The sequence below is a fragment of the Tursiops truncatus genome, chromosome 5 (assembly GCF_011762595.2).
Source record: "Tursiops truncatus isolate mTurTru1 chromosome 5, mTurTru1.mat.Y, whole genome shotgun sequence".
Lineage (NCBI taxonomy): Eukaryota > Metazoa > Chordata > Mammalia > Artiodactyla > Delphinidae > Tursiops > Tursiops truncatus.
Window position 1 is genome coordinate 126,376,393 of NC_047038.1, and position 24,999 is coordinate 126,401,391.

The 24,999-nt window shown below is 33.5% G+C and overlaps 1 protein-coding gene and 1 non-coding gene across 3 annotated transcripts in view; both read right to left on the reverse strand.

Annotated features, from left to right (window-relative positions):
- The window catches only part of GRID2 (glutamate ionotropic receptor delta type subunit 2), a 1,349,856-nt gene that overhangs the window by 1,086,897 nt on the left and 237,960 nt on the right, over positions 1-24,999 (reverse strand). For both annotated transcript variants that reach the window (XM_033857390.2, XM_033857389.2), the window contains exon 2: positions 7,382-7,537. In XM_033857390.2, the coding sequence (XP_033713281.1) occupies positions 7,382-7,537 (156 nt within the window). The remainder of the gene's footprint in view (positions 1-7,381; positions 7,538-24,999) is intronic.
- On the reverse strand, positions 12,093-12,199 carry LOC117312508 (U6 spliceosomal RNA). Its single transcript, XR_004526832.1, has one exon. It is a non-coding gene; the product is annotated as a U6 spliceosomal RNA (small nuclear RNA).

Here is a 24,999-nt window from a genome sequence, read left to right on the forward strand (position 1 = left end):
AATTCAAAGAAACCAATGATCAAGTTTTTAGAGTTAATATTTGCCCATATTGAAATAAAAAAGTGCAGAACATAGAAAGATAACCTTTTAAACCATCATGTCAGAAATAAACTCAAAATACCACAGACGATGCACCTCTCAAAGTATAAAGTTTTCCTTGAATTCACTTCTATATTTGACCTTCACATATATCACTCTTCTACAACATTATGCCTCTCTACAACTGAATTCCATTTAGTTATGACTCAGTGCCTTATTTACTTCACTGATTGTATTAAGCCTACACAAATCATCAGAAAGCTTTAATTTGGTCCCCACAGGCTTTCTCTACTTCCCAGAAATGGTAACAAGGTATCTTAAATCCTCCCAACCCTAAGTACACATGTTGCAATATCACTATTATTTGCCAAATAAATTACACTACAAGTGTAATTCTCATCTTCCTGTGCTGACTAGCACAACTATCCCCTGAAGACAGAAAAAAACAGAAGCATTCAATTTATATAACATTTTTACAACCCTACCATTCAGGATCTTGATAAGGAACAATGAGGGGGAAAATAAAAGACACTGATTAGGCAGTTATTAAGCTTAGTATTATCAATGGTATGCATGGGAACTACCAATACATGTGGTAAAGGATGTTTGGGAAGGTATATAAATTTATGATGGACACATGCAATGGTGCTAAGTCATGTACTCCACTATTATTAAAATGCATTTAGATTAGTAGAGGAACAAACCATAATTGTTACCCCATGTACTCATCATACAACAATCACATGATCATAGTATTCCTACGGAGTATGTATTTATCCCCATTTTATGAATAAATTGAGGCTCAGAGACAATAGGTGTGTTCAAGGTCCCACAGATAGTAAGAGATGAAGCAGCATTCATATAAAGGCAGATTTATCTAATTCCATGGCCCATGCGCTTACATGTTTTTTTCCCCCAAGCAGTATAAATGGTATCAAACTAAAGCACATACTGAACCAAATGTAGATATTGTGAGTGAACATAGTACAATATGAAGAATCAAGGATCAAAAAGGGGATGAATGAGGAGTTTTTACAAAGCACTGTAATTGGAAGTCAAAAGGAAGAGGAGAACCTGTAGGTCAGGATCTAACACATGATAATAAAGGTTAAGCTAACTGTGTTAAGATTATAAGGCAGCCAGTGGAGAGCGCAACATTATACAGAGTAATCTGCTCAAGGCTGAAAGCTTAGAGGCACCCCAAAAGTACTTGCTGAGTCATTCTTTTTTTCCCAGAATATGCAATTACCTATTGCACATTGGCTTGTGTGTCCTGCTTTTAAAAGCAAGTGTTTCGATGATGATTCTTTTGAAAATTACAAAATAATTTGACAAAATATTGTATGGATACTACAAGACTATGCATAATGTGATTCCCATAAATCTAATAATACTTGCCAGGTACATGCAAAAAGAAGTTGTTAAATGTTAAAATAGAAAGTCGGATTACTTTTGTTCTCAAATTAAGCAAGTAGACCGGATCATGTGGAAGTTGGATATTACTGATAGTAGTTTTTAAATTCTGAATATAGTTAAGTCATTTTTGGTTTGTCAACATGAACAAACTATTTTTATGACTCATTACAATTGCCGAGTGTACGTAAGTGTGGTTTTTAACCTCATAAGCCATATATTCCGAGTCACTTTATGACACATAGATGATTCTTTTACCAAATCAGTATCATAAAAGGCCAATTAAAAACTGAATTATGCTTCCATAATCATGCACTCTATCCACTGAGGTAGCAAGAGAACAGAAGAAAGGGGTATGATATTATTACAAGAATAATATTTGGTAGAAAGAAAGAACACTTAAGCAACAACCAAAGGATACATCTTTACTTCCATTAAACACAGCTTTCATAGAAAGCTGCTAAAGATTCTTCTAATAAAACAAGATCCAGAGCAGCACACATTGCTAAAATATATATTTTATGAGGTAACTTACACAACCGTACACAATTGTAGATAGTAGGTAAAAGGCCCCAAAGCAGAAAGGCTATAAAATTATGATATAAAGACCTATAAATATCTGTATTTCAATCTATTCATAGTAATAGAGATCTGTTACTTTAAAAGTGTGGTATTGAATGACTTAAGGGAAAGGCTTACCAATACGGGAGTACAACAATAAATCACAGAAAAAAGAATAAAATTTTGCTTTGCAATGTGTATCTTCAATAAAATTATATTTAAAATACTGAATTTCTTTAAAAAAGAAATTCCCTCTCTTTTCTGAAAAAGAAATGTTTTAAAAATCTAGAACATCATGTTTCTTTCTACTATTAACACAATTAAAAACGCAAGTTATACGTAGAAGGCAACGACATAATGTCTTTTCATGCTCTAAAAATCCACAGCCCACCTCAGGTACATGTTTACGCTTCCTGCAGGCAGACATTCTTTCCTCTCACTTGCTATCTCCTATTGTAGCTGTCCCAAGCTTGGGACAGTAATAGGTTTTTAATAAGTATTTGGATACACTGATTTCACTGAGTACCCTCAAAATTAGATTCCAAATACATATTATTTTAATCCTTCCTGATGGGCAATTCTTTAATGGAAAGGCATAGAGTATGAGATAATTAAAAGAATGCATGCCTGAGTTGTCCCTAACAGATATAGAATTCTTTATATTTTAATATTACATTGATGATAAGTACTAAAGATCACACAATAAGCAGATTCTGAATCCAAATCTTATAGGCCAGTCCTTAGAAAGTGGTGGTAGGGAGAAAAGTGATCCAGAACTTGGCACTGGGGAACTGACCAACCTAAACATCCCAGACTCATGGAGAGAATCAGGTGGTCCAGACAGCCACCAAATGTACATCGAGAATCTCTCCTGCTTTGTGAGTGTCTGAAGATGGCCGGTCAGCTGCAACACTATTCCTCTACCCCTTCACACGTGTAGCTAGGCACCAGTTACATAAAGAGCGTTGGGCCTAGAGACAAAGTACGACACTGACCTTGATGTGGAAAGGGAAGAAGGAATGAAAAAATGAAGAAATGAATGAATGAGAAGCATTATAACTACAGGATGTTCAGAGATTTTTTCTTGGTTCCTGGAGCCACTAATTTTCAAGTTCAGTTGTCAGGCAATTCAAAAAAATAAGCTGAAATTGGAGTTATCAAAAGTGGTCCAGGAAACACTGGCTGATGAGGTATACACACTGCAAACCTATGCTAGGAAAGTTGCAGAATTCAGTCTAAGGATTTTGGAATTAGCAGATTTTTTTATCACAGTAAAAATATCTTATTAAAGCAGAGAGGAATATAAATTATGAGACTAAGCCCTGGAATAAAGCATCAAATAGTGCAGCCACATAAATCATTCTTTTACATTTACATCTTCTTTGAACTCAGATTTAGCCTATGGCACCAGAAATATTCACAATGAATTGTGATGTGTTTCAGAGAAGTGCTTTTTCCTACTTAGATTTCCTTATACTGTTTATGGCTCTGCTACTCTTCTGTTATCCCTTTTACACACATGATACGGATACGTGTATATTAAAAATAAAGAAATGAGACATTTCAGAAACCATAAACGAAAGCAGTCTTATTGTTTTACACTTAACAGTAGTTTTATTTTGTAAGATATATGAGGCAAATCCAACTGAAATCATCACTGTATTAAAGTGAGATGTCTATTTTTACAAGACTCTTTGGGAGCAATCAATGTTCATGTCCTGGTGTACAAAGGAGTAAGTTAAAGGTGGACCAGGCTGCAACTTGGAAGATGAGCAATCTTAATCATGACTGCTTTTTGTATTAAAAGCAGCTTTTATAACTATATTGTTTATAATGGTTTTTAACATAGCAGAAAGGAGAATAATTATGATAGTTACTCCTTTTTCTTTCAAATAGAATCATTTGTGACTCTACAGTATAAATCTGTCCTTACACTCTTTTCACTATGCATTTCATTTTTAGGTATTTTTCCTAATAATTATTTCAAAATGTTTTAACTGAATTTTGCCATTCAATATCAACAGTGCTTAACATATCTCCTGATACATATGATGTATGCAAGAATTATACATGCAGTCATATTTCTGCATTCACCTTCCAATGTGAACATTTTTACAAATGCATTCTCCTTACATTCCCTGACCTTATTTTCTTATAAATCCCCACCTTTCGTGGCCCATAGTGGTGTTGGTCTCAGTTAAGAGCTAACAATATAAGCAATTGCTATTGCTTTCAGTAGAGAAAGAAGTGCCTTTCACACCAGCCATTTGTGTATCTACATTATATCCAGTATATAGGTCCCACAGAGGAAACAATCTACAAAAGAGATGTAAGGAGAGAAATCTAGCAATAGCTGCTTTAGTCCAGGTCAACTAAACCTGCAAAAGACCCTTTCTGGATTTTGGTGATAGTAATGAGTTCTTTGGGTTGCTGTCAATAGTTGGATGAGGTAGCAGAACAAAGGACAGCTACCATATATCCTTTAATCAATTTTGAAGTCAGCCACAGAAAAAACTAGGAGGCAATTTCAGCAATGTGAAGACTTCTCTAAAGAGAAACTGAATAATTATAATTTCTATAATCCTTTAAGAATCTAAATCTGGAAATTTGTTCTAAAGATCTGTGTAACATCTCATCTATAGAGATGAAATTCACCTTAAAAATACATCATTTGTGTTCTAATTTCTTCACTATTTATAGATGAGGAAAACCAAGGATGAATATGAACTGAGTGGATTATACAATGCAACTGCTGCTGATCAACTAGATTGGTATTTTTCTACTGATCCATGCCATCTAAAACCCACGAACATAAATAGTATATATATCACAGCAAAACCATGCTCAAAACCATGAATTTTTAGATGTTCATCAGGAATGTCAATGCATAAACAATTGGTAATAATGATATCACTGAATCTCGTGTCCATCTTTACAATGTAAAAAACAAATAAGCTGATTTAAGGACCTCTATTATAGATTTTAATGGTATTGCAGCCAAGATATGATGATAGAAAAGTTGGCCATCTTTGATGGTTCAGTTGAAGTTTTCTTCTAAAATACTTCCTCAAAACATTTAAGAAAATATTCCGGAATACTTTTTTGTTCTCTTTCAGTTGAATATATTCCCTTATTTTTGCAAACTAATCAATTACAATAAGAGCTCTAGAAAGAAGTATTTTTACTTCTAACATTAGCTGAGATCTTTCCTGATACTGAATGGAGAAACAAATTAGCTCCAGAGTTTCCTAGAACTTATTTCAGGTTCATTAGCCAGAGCAGACCATCAAAATAACTGGTCCAGAACATCCTGTTAGTATCAAAACCCATCAGGCAAATTGTCAAGCTCTTCATTCTTTCTTGACAAATATCTAGCTGTCTCTACCCTGGAAACGTAAAACTTATTTACTCTCTCAATTTTCTTTCAGTCCACAAATTCTTTCAAGTCACAATAGTTCTTTTGAGAGATATTTTTGTTTCCAGAATTTAGTTGGCAGCAGAATGGCTACACAAAGCAATATGTAAACAGATTAACTGTGGTACTTTAAAAATTGTCTTTGTTTTTCAAATTGTAGTCTCTAAAAAGGTGTGAGGGGCATATTTATTCAGTCTTTCTAATTCCCTTCTGCTCACTGTATTTATTTTCCATTGCTTTATCCACATTTTTTCAGTCAAAGTGGATTTTTTAAAAGCATGAATATTTTAGCACGTCTTCAAAGTTAATTTACAATTATTAATATGTAGTTAACAAGAAGACAGTCACAAAAGTAAGTCAGTCCTAATTTTTTCCTGCTCTCATTCCAGTCAATAAAACTAATAGTTGAGAAAGAAATATCATAGATACTTCTTTTAAAGAATAATATATACTTCTTAGTGTATATATTCTTTTACATTATTGGGTATTTTCCACAATTTCTACTTTATTATTTTTGCAGACTGCTTTATGAATTCTAACATTAATTTATACAGCTTTTAAACATTTCTATAGAAAATTTATCAACATAACCATGATTTAAAGTTACAAATTCCCCAGATAATTCTGATTTAAAATGTAAGAAAATAACTGGGTGCTTCTATTAATCTGATTTTTTAAATTGATGTTTACTTATTAAAATTAAAATTCCATCATATTAATATGAACAACGTATTTTATTGAAAAACAACTTTTACTTAAAACATTTCTGTTCATTTTATTAAAATAATATTTTTTCACTCCATCAAATTAATAAGAAGGAAAATCCATTAGATCACTAATCATTCTAACCATTCCCTTACTGACAGAAATAAGCATAAATAAGCTTTGATAGTAGCCAATGCCACTGATCAAAAACACATTCCAAAAAAGGTTACCTGTATATCATGCAGATACATTAAATTAAAAACATTTATCTTCCTTACCCCTTCAATACTTTTCTTTAAAAAGTTTCCTGCCAAACTTTACTCCATTTAATACCTTGTCCATATTTTCTTCTGCCAAATCCTCTTTAAGTTTTTAATAAAAGAAATGTTCCATTTAACTAAATTAATTTATTAGTATCTTTAGTCTAAATATTATCACAATAAAATATAAAACAGATTAACAAAAAATACTTTCATGGACAATGATTACTTTGCCAATCAAAAGGCTAAATATTTCATTAGAATAATAGCATCAAAACTAGAATTTTATTAGTGTATGATCTTTCAATCAAAACCTTTGTTCATATAAATGATCTTTCCAGTATAATAAAAATAATTTGTATTTGTATGACTTTGTACCTATGAAAAGTTTTAATTCACTCAAGTATATAGAGAGAATGGAGAAAAGTGCTTTAATATTTGGCACATTGTAGAGAGTAAAAAATTTATAGCCTAGGTCAGTATGTTAGGATCCCAGCACAAAATCTTTCATTTGTATGTAGTGTCTGAAAGTTTTCCTTCTCAAAAGGAAAACTTTTGAAAAGGAAAACTTCCTTTGCAAAGGAAGTAAATAAATTTATTTTAAGTAAATTTAAGTAAGTACAAAAATTCCTTTCTTACCTTATCTTATCTCAAAGAAGACAAAAGTAAAAATTCAGAAAGAAAGTCGTATTTTTAAGGAATGCTTCATTTATACTGAAGTCATAAAATGTTGTAAAGTTTTTATTACAAATATTTATGACCATTTTCATATTATATTTCAATTAAAACAATAACTTTCCACACTCTGCCCTTTCAGAAGTGGAATACAGGATTAAAATTTACCAAGTACTCTAAAAGAAAAGCAATGCAGCAAAGATGCAAAAATGATGCCCATGTTTAACGGCATTTTACATTTTTAATTTCATTGCCATTTGAATTGAACCAAAGAAACAAACAAAATAAAAAGTGGAGCGCTGATGGACCTTACCTTCTTGAACTGCTTGAAAAGGGTTGTTGCCATCAACAAATGTCACCGAAAATGTGATTTTCTCAGTCTGTAAGATCTCCTCATTCTGGTTGAGGTCGCCAACTGCTGTGCGAAACACCTCATCATCCTTTTTGGCAGATTCATCAAAAATTGCTCCTAGAAAGAAGTGAGTATCACCATTAAACAATAACATAAATATTCTGTCATGCCCTCCGGAATTACACCAAAGAGACTTATGAACTGAAAAATGTACACTTTCAATTAAAGCACGCACTTCATTACTGAAACACATTGTACTGGAAGCAGTGTGAGAGCTAAGAAGGAATGTAGTTAGTTCTCCCAAATGGAAATGATGAATAGTACATCAAAGTGTTCTGCTGGAAGAGTATCGGGAAGACATTATAATAAATACAAAAAGCCTCTGCAGGACAAAGTGGTTAAATACCCTGAATGTCTCATGCCATGAGATCTTTAAGAATTCATAACTTGTAGAATTTTTTTTTCTGAATAATAGGAGAAAAATCAGGAATTTTTCTGAGAGTCCATTCATAAATAGGAATCAAATTTCTACAATGATCTTAATTTACTTTTTCTCTTTTTATTTCCTTCCTTCTTTCCTTTCTTTCTTTTTTTTTGAACAAGAGTTTCAGTATCTTTTACAATAGTAAATTCCATAATATTTATTAAAAATTTAGAGACATACAAATCTCTGAGCAGAAGTAATGGAGACATATTTCCTGAAGAACTAACATAAATTCTAGTGAATAATTATGGCATTTTTCCTTCATATGTAATAATGATGATGATGATGATAAGAGTTGTGGCTAACTTTTATTTGACTGTGTGTTTGTCAGTGTATTGATTAAACATCCCAGTTCTAAAAGTAAACTGATTTCAAACCCTGACTCTGACATTTGTTAAGTATATGACCTTGAGCAAGGGATTCAAATTCTAAACTCCACATTCATCATCTGTAATATCTAATAGTAAAAATAATATCCATCTGTAAGGATTATTAACTGTATTAAATGATACTATGCCTGTGAAATGTAAGTAAATTGTGGTAACTAAATATGTCTCAATACATGCTAGTGTTTTCTTTTTTTGAATACTGTAATATAATCCAAACAAAGCTTAACATGTTCTACTATTTTCTTCATATTACAGTATTTAATCCTTAAAATAACTATGTGATATGTACACTACTATACACACATACAGTTTTAAAAATTAGGATTCCATGCAAGAAATATGCCTAAGGTTCCACAATAAGGGCCAGAGCTTTTGCCTCCTTACTCCAACGTCCTTGCTTTACATCACTATAGGATACTGCCTTCCAGGATTGCACCCAAAAGACATAAAAGTGTTCTAACAGGGATTCTGACTTTACAGCATATTTGGAGTTTCTTTCCTATCTGGCCATGCATACTTTATTTGCATTCATTCTGACTCTTCCAGTTCTAAGCAAGCACACATTTTTTAATTATTTACTTTTTAATCATAACTAATTGGGACAATGTACTCTTTGTGTTTTTGAATAAACCTAATGAAGACCCTGTTGACAAAAAGAGACATATACCTCAGGGTCAATAACATGATAAAGGAATAACTGTATATGTACATATCCACATACACATCCATATACACATAACACATTTCTTGACTATATTCATTACAGTGTGTGAAGAAATAAAATTATGTGTATATAAAAATGACTTTTTTCCACATATAAATACGGGTATTATACACACATATGAAAAGATAAACACACTATACGTGCAGACACAAGTATGCATATATATGTTTACACATACACACAAATACACATATATGTATAAACAGAAGCAGACACACTTTACATCTATCAATTTTGTTGATTTAATAATTCTTTAGCTGAAGCCCCAAGTCTTCTAGCGAAAGATAATTATGATATTAAACATGCATTATTAGAGTCAGTTCATGATAAAGCAAGGATGAATCGATGTCCATTTCTGACAACTGTGGCAAGTTCCTTTTGACCTCTCCACCCTATGTGGCTTCACCATGGGAAAGCAAGAAATGATTACTTTTTGCTAGAGAAGGCAGAGTGTCTAATAGGCTTACTGTGTCAGCTTGGCTTTCTCTTACCACTGCTCTTCTATGTTTGCATGGATTCACTGACTACTTTGACCAGCCTTTTTAAATCCTTCCTTTACGTTTCCTATGTATGTGAATACCTGCCATGGCTAAGAACATGAGAAAAGGGTGAAGAAATTTTTTAAATTGATAAATAAATTATTTCTTAATTACACTATTATATAGCTAATACCCAGACTATTAATACTTTATTGATGTAATCAACATATGTAATAGACATTAATTTCTGCCCTATCCTGTCACCTCTGAATTAGAAGTATACTTTATAAACTAATATTTAGGCAATAAATTTTAGATTTATCTTGATAATTTTAATTCACATTCATGAAGACTCATTTTAATTTGTGATAATATTTATGAGAATCTAAGTTAATCCTTACACTGAAATCTAATATTATCAGACTGGGATATAAAAATTTCTTTAGCAGCTTTTTAGGAAGTGTGATATAAATGTGCTATAACTGGAGCGAAAATAATCAATTTGTTTTAAACCAGATAATCTAAATGTCTATTCTCAAAGAAGTGATGTATATTTATACAGAGATGTTTCAGCTTGTCATGGATTCTAAATGGGTCTTTTGGAAAAGTTTCTAATCAAACTTTTTTTTATAGCAGGTGATGCTATTGACTTCTGCTGAGTACTGCTAATGCATTTTTAATGGAAGCATTTTACTATTACCTGACAGAACACTTAAAATTGCTTTAAACATTAAACCTGGCTTAATAAATGGCAGAAACCTGCCAAAATGATAAGAAATTAGTCAATTCTGTGCTGAATTAAGACATACTGAAAGCAAATGCACAAAAAAAGCAGTTCATCTTTCTGCAAACAGCAAAGAAGTACACAAAAGAAGTGATTCATCTTACTGCACACAAGCAGCATAACCAAAGAACAGGAAATCCTAGCCAACATTTCAAATACACTTATTTATTTATTTACTTTTTCCTTCAGCTATAAACTCTCATCTTAAATTTGGCTTTTTACCACAAAAGTACTGTTAAATGAAGCATTTTGTATCAAACACAAGTATTCTGAAAACAACCTCGTAAGTTCCACATGAAGAATCTCAGGAAAGATAGTTCTTTCTTACGGCATGCACCTCCAATAGTATTGCAATGTCATCTCTTTATCCTTTGTATTAACACACACACATATTAGCAGTCTAATTTAACTTCAAATATCCTAGATTTACTTTTTGAAACTAAAGTTTCTCAAATGCAACATACATAGCTATATAGCTTACATGATGACACAGCATCTATTTCTTTCCCAGCTATTTTTATTAGCACATTTTAACTGTTTTATTTTATAACCTGGAGGTGAAAACCAGGTCCAACTTACTGTCAAGATGAAATAATTCTTCCGCCACTTACACACTCACACACACACACACACACACACACACACACAGTGTTTGATCAACAAATTATACTCTATTTACACTTTGCATTGGCCAAACTGGAGGGAAGAATAACCAAGCAACAGGCAGAGAACAAACATCTCCTAAATATTCCCGTTAGACCAATTTTTAATTAGTCATTTCCACTATTTGGGACTGATGATCTGCTCCATCCATGGGAGGGAAAAAAGGCTTCACTTATCCTGACACAAAGAGAGTGACATATTCAGGTGAGTCTACATACAAGTTTTTTTTTTTAACATCTTTATTGGAGTATAATTGCTTTACAATGGTGTCTTAGTTTCTGCTTTATAACAAAGTGAATCAGTTACACATATACATGTATCCCCATATCTTTTCCCTCTTGCATCTCCCTCCCTCCCACCCTCCCTATCCCACCCCTCTAGGTGGTCACAAAGCACTGAGCTGATCTCCCAGTGCTATGCAGCTGCTTCCCACTAGCTATCTATTTTACATTTGGTAGTGTATGTATGTCCATGCCACTCTCTCACTTTGTCCCAGCTTACCCTTCCCCCTCCCCATATCCTCAAGTCCATTCTCTAGTAGGTCTGTGTCTTTATTCCCATCTTGCCCCTAGGTTCTTAATGACCATTTTTTTTTGATTCCATATATATGTGTTAGCATACGGTATTTGTTTTTCTTTCTGACTTACTTCACACTCTATAACAGATTCTGGGTCCATCCACCTCACTACAAATAACTCAATTTCGTTTCTTTTTATGGCTGAGTAATACTCTCTTGTATATATGTGCCACATCTTCTTTATCCATTCATCTGTTGATGGACACTTAGGTTCCTTTCATGTCCTGGCTCTTGTAAATAGAGCTGCAATGAACATTGTGGTACATGACTCTTTTTGAATTATGGTTTTCTCAGGGTATATGCCCAGTAGTGGGATTACTGGGTCGTATGGTAGTTCTATTTTTACTTTTTTAAGGAACCTCCATACTGTTCTTCATAGTGGCTGTATCAATTTATATTCCCACCAACAGTGCAAGAGGGTTCCCTTTTCTCCACACCCTCTCCAGCATTTATTGTTTGTAGATTTTTTGATAATGGCCATTCTGACCGGTGTGAGATGACAGCTCATTGTAGTTTTGATTTGCATTTCTCTAATGATTAATGATGTTGAGCATTCTTTCACATGTTTGTTGAAAAATATGGAACACTTCACGAATTTGCGTGTCATCCTTGCGCAGGGGCCACGCTAATCTTCTCTGTATCGTTCCAATTTTAGTATATGTGCTGCTGAAGCGAGCACTACATACAAGTTTTTAAATACAAAATATATCATCCTTGTCTACTTATGTCTTAGAAAGGAATTAATTATAGTTTATAGTGGTATTAAAAATGCTGAAGTCTTAATTTTTTAACTATTGTAAAGGGTCATACATACAGGTTAATAAAATCATTTTCTAAAAATTTGCATTTGCAAATATGCCTGTTGAAAACAAACATTTGTAGGAAGTTACTAACCTGGGACTTCCCTGGTGGTGCAGTGATTAAGAATCCACCTGCCAATGCAGGGGACATGGGTTCGATCCCTGGTCCGGGAAGATACCACGTGCTGCAGAACAACTAAGCCCGTGCGCCACAACTACTGAGCCTACACTCTAGAGCCCGCAAGCCACAACTACTGAGCCCACACACCGCAACTACTGAAGCCCACACACCTAGAGCCTGTGCTCCATGACAAGAGAAGCCACCGCAATAAGAAGCCCGTGCACTGCAACAAAGTGTAGCCCCCGCTCGCCGCAACTAGAGAAAGCCTGTGCACAGCAACGAAGACCGTATGCAGCCAAAAAATAAATTTTAAAAAAATAAAGAAGTTACTAACCTGACCACATCCATAACTCTCAAAAACATTTTAAGCTTTTATACCTTCATGTCTTTATTCATGGTGTTGTCTCCACCATGGATATATGCCTTGTCTCCTTAGCAAAATATAATTTCCTGGGCCATAGAAACTATCTTTGTTAGTGTCTATAACAGAGCCTGAATATATTAGATACTCAAGAAACAGGAATAGTTTAAACTTTCCTTATATTAGTTAGGCATGATCTTGTAAAATAGGATACCTAAATTCAAATATAGGAATAAAAATGTAAGTTACAACTAATTCTAAATTAGAACAAAAGTAGAATTGCAAATGTACCTGTATGTGAATTTATTATCACAGGTATTATCATGACTCCCAAATTATTCAGCAAAGTATTAATCATATACTTATAGTTTTAGTTTGAATATTTAAATTCATCTTTATCTTATACATAAGATAAGAGAAAAGTAGAGGAAACATTGTTTAGCTGGGAAGGTAGTGAAAGAAAGAAAATGTCTTCACCTAGCTCAGAATTTTCCTCTAAAAGTATTGAGAAAGATTTGGATACACATCTTGAAGGGTCACCGGAAAGAGACCCATACCTGTACAGAGGTTAACCTACTTTCTTTCTTTCCATACCACAGTCTGTTAGTCTATGCCCACAGCTGTGCTTGCTTAACAAAAACTAAGGCAGAAGCCACGTAAGCCAGACCACAGAATCAGCTTCAGCAGAAAGGTCCAAGATGGTGACAGTCCACTGCCCTGAACTGGTTCCAGCCTGACCACCAGGGCAGCACCTGTACAGATGAGACCCAAAACGTCCGAAAGTTGCCTTTGCTTCATTACCATGCTAGGATCTCCTCTGAAAGGGAGGACTTGCACTTTGCTAGCACAATTAATGTCCTGCACAAAAGAGCCCACAGGACTATGCATGTTTTGGCTTTTTCTGGAACTTATTGCCACTTTCCCTGGGTTCTGATGGCACACCCATCTCTTAACCCTTAAAAGTTTCCCACTTCCCTTCCCCATTCCTTGATCAAGGCATAAAGTTTCTGCTCTTCTTTGCCAAACCTGGTCTCATTCGATTGGCACAAGCAACACAAGGCAAGGGAAGGACCTAGTCGGGGTCCACCAGATCCAGCACTTCTATAAAAAGAACTTTTCCACATACAGAGTTGACAAAATTACTCGAAGGTCTGCATATCTCATTTTATATAACTAACATACCAAATATCTTTTAAAATAAATAATTCTAAAAATTGAAAACAAGAAAGGATCAACACATGAACATTACCCTTGCAAAATCAATTTCTGCTTAAAACCTTATCATCTAAAAAGACACGTATGAAACAATTACCCAAAAACATATGATCAGATTTCAGAGCTGCAAATAAAATCAAAGTAACTAGTCTTTTTTATTCTCAGAGTTCAAACTCTTTACTTATTTAATTTTGCCTAATATATATAAATTCTCTATGATACGTAGTTTTAAAAAGAATAAACTTTTCAAAGGTACTACATGCATTGAATCTTTAATTTTCTTTGAAGCAACAGAGTTGATTCTCTTGGTCTCTCTCTCTGTGCATTTTTTCCTCTTCTCTTTTTTCCTCTTTCCTTCTAGGCGTTTATGCATCCATCCATTCATCCACCCTGTCAACCTTCCCTCAACACAGAGATAATCATCGAAGCCAGCCATTTTGTTTCTTCACAAGTGATTTGCTGACAGGACAGCTGAAATCCATTACATCTTGCATCAGACCATAGCAGAATTAAGATGCCTTCATAAGATGATAACAGAAAGAGCAATTGTGTATTTCATAACTCATAGCTGAAATTTTAAGGATGGTATACAAAACCTTTCTCATTTTTCAGAAGTTTTAGTGAAAAGATTTTAAGTAATTTAACCAAAATTACACAGCCAAGAGTTAGAAGGGGTGGAGTAAGAATTTAGGTTTTCTGGTTTCAAGTTTGGAACTATTTCTTCCATATAATGCTTTTTTTTTTTTTTCATTTCAAGCACATACTCCATGTATATGCATATATATATTACATATATAATCCATTATGTCATTCATGTATACATATGTGTGACAATAATTAGTACTACTAAATATATTAGCTATATATTCAATAACTAGTAATACTAGAGCATATATATACAAACAGATACATATATATTTGATAATGAGTACTAGTCTGGTAATCAGCATAACAAATTCATTTACTATATGCCAATGAAGTATTTAAAATTGAAGAATTATAGTAAAAACCTGAACATAAGAGTTTTCACATAAAATTTATTGTCTTTTGCCTTAGAAGTTTCAGCAATTTCACTTTGGAGGTTAAATTTTTTTCAAAAGGCACAAGTCTCTGCTTTGAGACAATTTATTGGTCACAGCAGAATTACAGTCCTGCAGAGCTATTCAGAATTGTTAAGTCATCACATATCCTCACTGTTTTAGATGCTACTATTCAGAAGTAGGTTTTTAAATTTAATTCTAACAGTGCACTGTGCATACACATTAGTTTCACTGTGCACAGGTATCCAAATCAAGAGAACTGTAATGTTTTGGATCTACTTATGATATTCCCACTAATGCCAGTGGAAATTGTGCAAATAATTCAAAAGGAGGACGAGTAATAAAGACATTATAAATACTATAAAAATCAGATTTCTCCTTTATTTCACCCTTCACAAGAAGAAAAAAGGTTGAACAAGTTCAATACTACTAGACAGCAGGAAAATTTAGCAGAATTGTGACCAAATGAACTCAGCATTTTCTATATCATTTGGCATCTTCATCTGAGCATACAGACTAGCTACTATTTCAGTGGGGATATTATTAAAATGAAGGTATCGCATATATGTGTGTGTGTTTATGCATGTGTGAGTGTGTGTGTGAATATATATATAAAATCTGCCTAGATAATATTAATTACATTGAGATATCCTCCATGAATTAATTCTGTATAACAAGTATTTCCAGCAGTCTTTTCTCATTCAATAGAAATTTTCTGAATATGTTCTACATTAATTTCTTCGTAGACAGGAAATAGGGTTTTTAGAACTCTATTTTTCCTTTCAATCAGAGGTATACTTTCCTCAGTTCACCTTATCTAACCCTTCATGAGCACTCTGACTAAGGAAGTAAATCTAAATAATAACTCTAATTGTTGAAAGGTTGTGCTGGATATACACCAAAGTCATGGCAATTAGCAATTATTATTCTGAATTATAGATAATATGTTGTGTTACTTTCAAGTTTATAATAATTGAAATAATAATGAAAGTAATTAACATTTATTAGTAATAAGCATTGTAATAAGTAGTTTACTGGCAATATATCATTTAGTATTGATGAAAACCCTTTGATGGAAATGAGGCTCAGGGCAAGTAACTCTCCCAAGACTTAAAGCTAGTAATGACTGTGGCAAAATTCACAGCTCTCACTTTCAAGGCAAACTCCCTAAGATATCTATAAGATTAATATATGACAATATATTTATTATAATAAATTTCTATATTACCAAGTGATATTTTTATTATTATCAAAATTTTATGTGTATATTAAAACTCTCAAATAGGTTTTAATCTTTTTGTTTGAGAAATGTTTATTAACTAGGCCCAGTTTACAAAAGTTTTTCAATAATATTTTTGCATGTTTTTTGTAGATAGAATATTAATCCCAATAAATTAAACTATACCATTTAAAGAGTAGTTTAACTCAAGAATTTACACATTTTTTCCCAAAATTTAAATCTGCTTTTGGGATAATTATCTACCACATACAACGAACCAAGTTGAAGTAAATTTTCTAAACATGTTAAATGACAATTTTTGCATTAACTTTAGAATACTACTAATTGAGTTCCAATAACATACGCACTTTGATATAGTCTTAAATTCAGGGTTCAGAACAAATCTCTATCTAGCCTTTCATTTTTTTAAGACCTTAGAATTTTTTTCTATTTTAGTGACTAGTGATCCTAACAGAACAACAATGCCAGAGTCATTGACTTTATATATTAAAGACCTTTACTAATTTACCTAGGTCTGTAACATTAAAACTGTGACCAGATATAGAAACTAACGGGTTCATTATCTCCCAGTGTCTACTGCTTACTTAGCATTTTGTTCTCAGAGTTCAAAGTACATTATACTATTAACTCCCAATTCACCCACCATAATTATCTACTTTACAGACAAGCATCATTTTGTTTTAAATATAGATAATCAAGTTCAAAGAGGATATTGCTGAGATCACAGAATTATTTATGATTAGTATAGAAAGATATAACTGGAAGGAGATAAAACTCCACACAGATCATTTAAATGACTCTATGTTAACACTTGAAAGCATATTGTAATATAAGAAATATTTTTATATTGCAGATACCTTTAAATCCTCAATTTCCCTCAATATATTATAATAGAGTGACTTAAAATGAGAAGGGCAAATCATAGACCAAGTAGATAAATTTTCAATGACTATCTCTACCATTTCAGGGGAGGCATTTATGTTGGAATGTGACATGCCATCACAATGTGAGCTAAGTCAAACTCATGAAGGGATTCTTCATTGTAGCACAAGTCCTTTTTCTCACGCTAACTCTCCAATGACATTTGAATTCACATTTCATTTGGAATTCTTGTAAAGTTACCCAGAAACCCAAAGCACATTTAAACTGATAGTACTGCCACTTAAACATCTGACTTTGCTGTATGTTTTCCAAAAGTCTGTGGGAGAAAAGAAAATGAACATTGCTTAAGGGACAGATAATCTGACTTCTCCATGTGGAGCATAATAGAGGCTAATCTTTAAAACAATCATTTTATGCTGTAACACAGATCTTCTCTGAATAGCTTACACATATTTTTATATAAATTTGGTCTTTGGGGAATAGAAAGTCCAAATCAGTTCTTCTAATAAGAATTATTTGTACTTTTTAAAGAATACTAGATACTGAAAGATCAATAATCTGTATTTTTCTTAATAAAAATGGCACTATTTACAGAAATTCTGGGCAGATGATGAAGTAGTAAGCATCAGGAATCTGTTTCCCTACCTAGACAACAACTGGAGGGTTAGATTCTATCTGACAAAACTATTTTGGAACTCTAGAATATATTGAAGGATTGCAACTTCCAGAGGAAGACTTAGAGTGTGAACTGCCGTTAATTTCAGTCAATGTCAGGCCTTACCACAGTACCAGCCACCCATCCTCCACCCCTCAGTTATGTAGCTGGCAGCTGTAAGCCATTTCAGGAGCACCTAGCATACAGCTTGTGGGCAAAATGGACCCTGTCCTCCAAATTTCAGGGATCTGTGCTCTGATGACTGATTGCTGCTTCTGATATTAGAGGTGTACAAAAAGAGGCTAGCAGCCATTTTTTTGTCCAGTCAAACTTAGATATTTTTTTATTTTTCAATTTTTTTTAAATTTTTTATTTTATATTGGCAGTCATTGTTGTTGCACCTCCCTCCACTTTTGCAAGCCCCTCCCTCTCTGGCTGAAGTGTCTGCCAGAGGGGTTAAAAAGAGGGCCAGCAGTCTTTTATTCCCCCACTCCAATTCATTTTTCTCTTTTTGGGAGCCAGACATTACCGACAAGGGCATTCAAAAGCACTACATACACAGGGAAATGAAAAGTCATTGCCTAGAGAAAAATGCAGGCTCAGAAAAGAGCTGAAAAGACCTTAGGTTCACAATGCAGGTTGATCCCTGGCACAGAGACAGCCTACAACAATAAAAATGATAATAATAAATAAAAACAAAAACAAGAAAAAAATGGAGCAAACTGGTAGTAAAGGGAAGAATCTGAATTTAACTCCCAGAATTATCATATCATTATATTTAAATGTCCAGTTTTCAATAAAAGAATCACATGGCATACAAGAAACAGGAAAGTATGGCCCATCTAAAAGAAAAAAAAAATCAACAGAAACTATCCTTTAAAAGAGGTGGCAAGACATTTAGTCAAAGATTTTAAACAGCTGCTTGAAAGACATTCAAAAAACTGGAAAAAGGTGTGGAGAAAGTCAAGAAAACAATGGATGAACAAAATGGAAATAACAATGAAAGTATAATAAAACCTAAAGAGAAACCACAAAGAAATTCTGGAACTGAGAAGTACATAATGGAAACGAAAAATTTACCAGACAGATTCAAAGAGCACACAAAATAAAGAATCAGTGAACTTGAAGATAGGACAATGGAAATTATTAAGTCTGAAGAACAGATAGAAAAAAGATTGAAGAAAAGTGAACAAAGTTTAAAGGCCTGTGAGTATCTCAGGAGAAGAGAGAAAGAAAGGATCAGAAAGAATATTTGAAGAAATAATGTCAGAAAGTTTCCCAAACTTGATGAAAGACCTGAATATAAATACCCAAGAAGATTGGTATATGAACATTCAAGTAAGATGAACTTAAAGAAACCCACACTGAGACACATCATAATCAAACTGTCTAAAGTCAAAGAGAGAATCTTCAAGGCTGCAAGAGAAAAGGCACTTGTCATATACAAGGGATCCTCAATACGATTACCAGCAAATTTCTCAGAGATTTTGGAGGCCAGAAGGCAGTGGGTGAAATTAAGGGAGAAATTAACATATGACCAGATAAATAAAAGTTGAGGTTATTCATTATCATTAGGCCTGCTCTGCAAGAAATGCTAAAGGGAGTCCTGCAGGTTGGAATAAAAGGACACTAGCTAGTAACTTGAAGCCACATGAAGAAATAAAGATGTCAGTAAAGGTAAATACTTAGGCAATTATAAAAGTCAGTTTTATTATAATGATGGTAACTTCATTTTTTTCTACATGATTTAAGACACTGATATTTTATTTAAAAGACAATCATTAATCTAAAAGCTAGTATTATTGATTGTAACTTTGGTTTGTAATTGCACATTTTATTTTCCACATAGTTTAAGAGACTAATACATTTAAATAATCATTAGTTTATATTTTGGGGCACACAATGTATATGGATATAATTTTGTGTCATCAGCAACTGAATGGACTGAGGATGAAGGTGTAAGGAACAGAGTTTTTGTATGTTATTGAAGTTAAATTGGTATAAACTCAAATTAGAATGTTATAACTTTAGAATGTTAAATGTAATCTCCATGATTACTACAAAGGAAATAGTTACAGAATATATACAAATGGAAATGAGAAAGGAATTTAAATGTTTCACTCCAAAAAACCAATTAAGCAAAAGAGAAAACAGTAATCCAGGAAATGAGAGATAATGAAGGTATAAGACATATGGAAAACAAATAGCAAAATGACAAAATTCCCTTTTTATCAGTAATTAAGTATAAATGAAATAAACTCTCTAATCAAAAGACAGAGTTTGGGGCTTCCCTGGTGGCGCAGTGGTTGAGAGTCCGCCTGCCGATGCAGGGTACACGGGTTCGTGCCCCAGTCCGGGAAGATCCCACATGCCACGTAATGGCTGGGCCCGTGAGCCATGACCGCTGAGCCTGCGTGTCCGGAGCCTGTGCTCCGCAATGGGAGAGGCCACAAAAGTGAGAGGCCCGCATACCGCAAAAAGAAAAAAAAAAAAGACAGAGTTTGGCAGAATAGCTATAAAAAAACATGATTCCAAGTATATACTGTCTACAAGAGATTCACTTCAGGAGAAAATATTTGTAAATCATGTTTCTGATGTGAGATTAATATCCAGATATATGGGGAACTCCTAAAACTCAACAAAAGAACAACTGGATTCAAAAGTGGGCAAAGAACTTGAACAGACACTTCTTCAAAGAAGATATACAAGTGGTCAATAAGTACATGAAAAGACCCTTAACATTACTAACCACTAGGAAAATGAAGATCAAACAATGAGGTAACACCTCATACTCATTAAGATGGCTACTAAAAAAAACAAACATAAAATAACAAGTGTTGGCAAGATGTAGAGAAATTGGAACCCTTGAGTACCCTTGGTGGGAATGTAAAATGGTACATCTGCTTTGAAAAACATCATGGCAGCTCTCAAAAAATTAAACATAGAATTATCATGTGAACCAGCAATTTCATCTGTGTATATACTCCCCAAACTGAAAGAAGGGTCTTGAAGAGACATTTGTACACCCATTCTCATAGCAGCACTACTCTCAATAGCTAATGTATGCAAGCAACCTAAGTGTTCAATGATGGATGAATGGATAAGCAAAGTGTAGTAAATACATACAATGGAATATTTTTTATTCTTAAGAAGGAAGAAAAAGCTGATATACACCACAACATGAATGAACCTTGAAGACATTATGCTAAATGAAATAAGCCAGTCATAATAAGACAAAAACTATATGAATCCACTCATACAAAGTACTTAAAGTAGTCAAAATCATAGAGACAGAAAGGAGAATGGTTGTGTCCTGAGGCTGGAAGGAGAGGGGAATAGGGAGTGACTGTTTAATGGGTACAGAGTTTCCATTTTACAAGATGAAAAGAGTTTTGAAAATGGATGGTGGTGATGGTAGCACAACATTATGAATATATTTAACATTATCAAATTGTATACTTAATAATGGGAGAGATGGTAAAGTCTGTTATCTGTATGTTACCATTATATTAAAAAATCAGAAAATGACACTGTTTAATTCTTTAATTTTTAACTATTTTTATATTGACTCTGTGAAGTTATCCACAGCTTTATATCCTGTGTTTTAGTCTGTTTCCCCATATCACACATTTAATTGAAGCAATATCCTATTATTACAAACTTAAATGGTATGACAAGAACAGAAATAACTGGTTTATGAAAAGAGACTTTTTAACACAGCAGAGCAATTCAAACTCTTCCCAAACTGAAATGATGCACATTAAAAAAAAAAAAGATAAGAAGGTAGCTTCTTGAAAAGTACATTCACTGAAAAGACTTGCAGATATTTTTAGAAATGGAACAGATTCAACTTTTTTTCCTCCTGTAACAATTCACTAGATTCTTTTATTACTACCTTCAATTACCATTTAAAAAAAGTGAGAACTGATATATGGTACTATAATTAAAATCACAGGTGAAAGAAATACCTGTATGAAAAATATATATATAACGTGAATGCTATGCATGCTCTTCAAATATTCAAACATACTTTGCACACAAATAACTTAGTTAAGCCCATTTTCTACACAGTAAAAATTCTAATTTTATGCTTAAGACAAAAATTCACTCTGCTTCTACATTAAAAAAAAATCATTTTACCAATCTGAGTCAACTTAACTAGGTAAGTCATTTGAAATTAAGCACTTCAGAACTATAAAATATGGTCTTCATTTCTAAAGAAAATGAATGCACCCTGTGGCATATTTCAGGTAGCAAAAAGGTACTCTGTTAAGATAAATTTCACACCTCATGGTTTCATTATCTCTGAACCCACCTGTAAAAATTTTATCTTCTTTATTACATAAGCACTTTTAACTAGCAAAACGAAAGATTTTACAGAAATCTACTGAAAAAAAATTTCCGACATGTCCTATTTTATGCTATTTCATATACTGAATAAGCAACTAATGTTAGGGAGCTGCATAAAGATAATGCTAGGGGGTTGCCCTATAAAATAGCTTAAAAACAGTGAGAAAACAATGGTTCTATTATAACTGTAGACTAGACAGCAGCGAATGAGATATGAGTTTCCTTACAAGGATGGCAATATTTTTAGGTATTTATTAGATGTAATGGTTGCAAAATATACCCAATTTCTTTCAGCTACCAAGATCTGTATCACAGTCATTGACTATCTGTAAGTCAAAAACTTATGAAAATTCAACTTTCAAGTCCTATTTTCAGTAATCACTTGCTAGATAATCTTCCAGTAAATCTTACAAAAATGGCCAAAGTTGTGTATGCTTGCCACTGTTAGTTCTATTTGTAAGAAAAGAGCAACAATATTTCTAAACGTTGAAATTCCTGTTAGGTAGCTCCCTTCATCCTCATTTTATAGGTGAAGAGACTGACAATCAGAAGAGTTAGGTGAATTACCAATCACATAGCTAGAAATAAATGAGCCAGAACTTGAATCTAGAGCTTCTGGGTTCCAAAATCTATAGTTCTTATACTAATAAACTGTATCTGTGTTAAAAGTTTAGTCCATTCCTGAGCCAAAAATATTCTGTTTTCAGAATAAGATGTGCTCAAAGAAGAGACAACAATGAATGTCTTCAAACTATCCTTAATTTATCTCTTCAAACAGTTTCACTCAATGACATGGTATGTAGTATTCCTCTTTTGAAGAAAAAAAAAAGCAGCTGTATATGTTCCGTTTCAGATGTCTATTAAAATTGAGTGGAGATGTTAGGTTGGCAAATGAATATGTGGAAATGAAGCTTAAGAGAAAGAGGTCTGAGTAGGACACATACATTTGAAAGTCATCAACATATCTTTGGGGATTAAAGACCTAAGACTGGACATGATCATATAAGGAAATATCATAAATGGAGAAAAGAGAGACCCAAACAGATCCCAGAGGCAATCCAGTCTTAATTAGAAGAAGAAAAGTAATCCAGGATGGATTAGAAGGTACAACGATTGATCCAGGGGAAATATCAACTAAGAAAAGCATTAAAAGCAGCAAAAAGGAAAAGTTTTTCAAATAATTAGGAATGGCCAAATATATGAAATGCTACTCAGAAAATTGAGGACAGATAAATATACTTGTCCTGTGTTTGATAACATGGACATTGTTCATTATTTTAATAAAACCTACTTCAATGGAACTAGTGGGAGTGGAAGTGGAAGCCAAATTAAAATGGGTTAAAAAGTGAACAGGAAGTAAGGAAGTTGAGACAGAGTTTCAATACACATCTAGAGAATTAACCTGGCCTAAGGGTCCTGTGTTTCTCTCTCTCTCTCATTAAGCTGGAAGCCCTCCCAAAACAGGGCTAATGTTTAACTTTCCATCAAAGTTAATAGTCCCCACTAGCTGGCACAGTGTCTTTCATATAATAGACCCTCAATATTTCTTTGTTGAACCATAGTGGTGGAACCAGAATTCTGAAACTTAGCGAATAACTCAATCAGTGATAGAGCTTTTAAAGATCAAACCTTCCTCTCCAGATATACTGAATCAGAATCTCTGGTGTTAGGAGCTGAAATTCCATTGCCATTTTCTAGATTCTTTTATAGTTACGTTTGGTCAAAAGAATGTGAGGAGACGTGGGATATATGCCGTTTCCAGTACAAGACATTGGTTAAGAACCAAGTGTTAGCATGGTCTTTGTCTCCTGATGTCTGTATGCACAGAGACCCTCTAGGATAATGTATCCGAAAGCTGGAAAAATCCTGGATCCCTATGTGAAGACATTTTTCTAACCTCCCAAAATATATTATCCTAAGAGTAATCACCTAGGTAATATATGACCCTAAGAATACTTATATGAGAATCCTGGTTCTCAAAGACTGGCCCCTAGAAAAGCAGCATCACTGTCATCTATGAACTGGAGTGGGGACTAGCAATCTGTTTTTTAACAAACTCTCCTGGTGACTCTAATGCATGCTAAAGTTTAAGAACCACTGGTATAAAAGGATACACTTTGTTGAGGCTTACACCTATGTTATTGCCCTATATCCTCTACAAAAGGAGGACATAATGAACCACAGACTGTTTCATTCAGTCTGAATTTTTATTTTTAATTCCTTTAATCCTATTGATGCTTCCTAAGGCTATTTAATGCTGATATTGTAAACTCAGTTTTCCCAAAAAGGGCTATAAAAGAAAAGTTAAAGATCCAACACTTCTGGAGAGTGATTACCATCTATTAATGGACTCAGCTTTCATTGAGATCTGCTCTACAATTGTTTTCTCTAAGGTCTCCACTTACAGCTAAAAAACCTTGAATTTTTATGTTTCCACTTCTACTTTGTCTCATTTTCAGCCATATCTTCCTTGGTGCTGCTTAACATTCTGAAGAAGTTCCTCTAGCCAAGGTTCCCTTAGAATTAGTGAGGAACACCTGATGTCTTGTCAGTCTGAGATGGCACCTAACCTCTTAAACAAGTCACATTTATATGATCAATAAGTTACTTATCAAAGGTTGAAAACCTGAAGAATTAGAAGTGGTAATTTTTAATGTCTCTTTTGGTCATAATTCTATAACATGCATATTTAATCTATGTGAGTTTATAGATGTACTGAATACACTTTTTTTAAAGGTGTCTAATTTTAATATAAGGAAACTTTTTCTTCTTATTAAATTGTCCAAAAATGTAATGTGCTTCCTCTTGCAGTTAG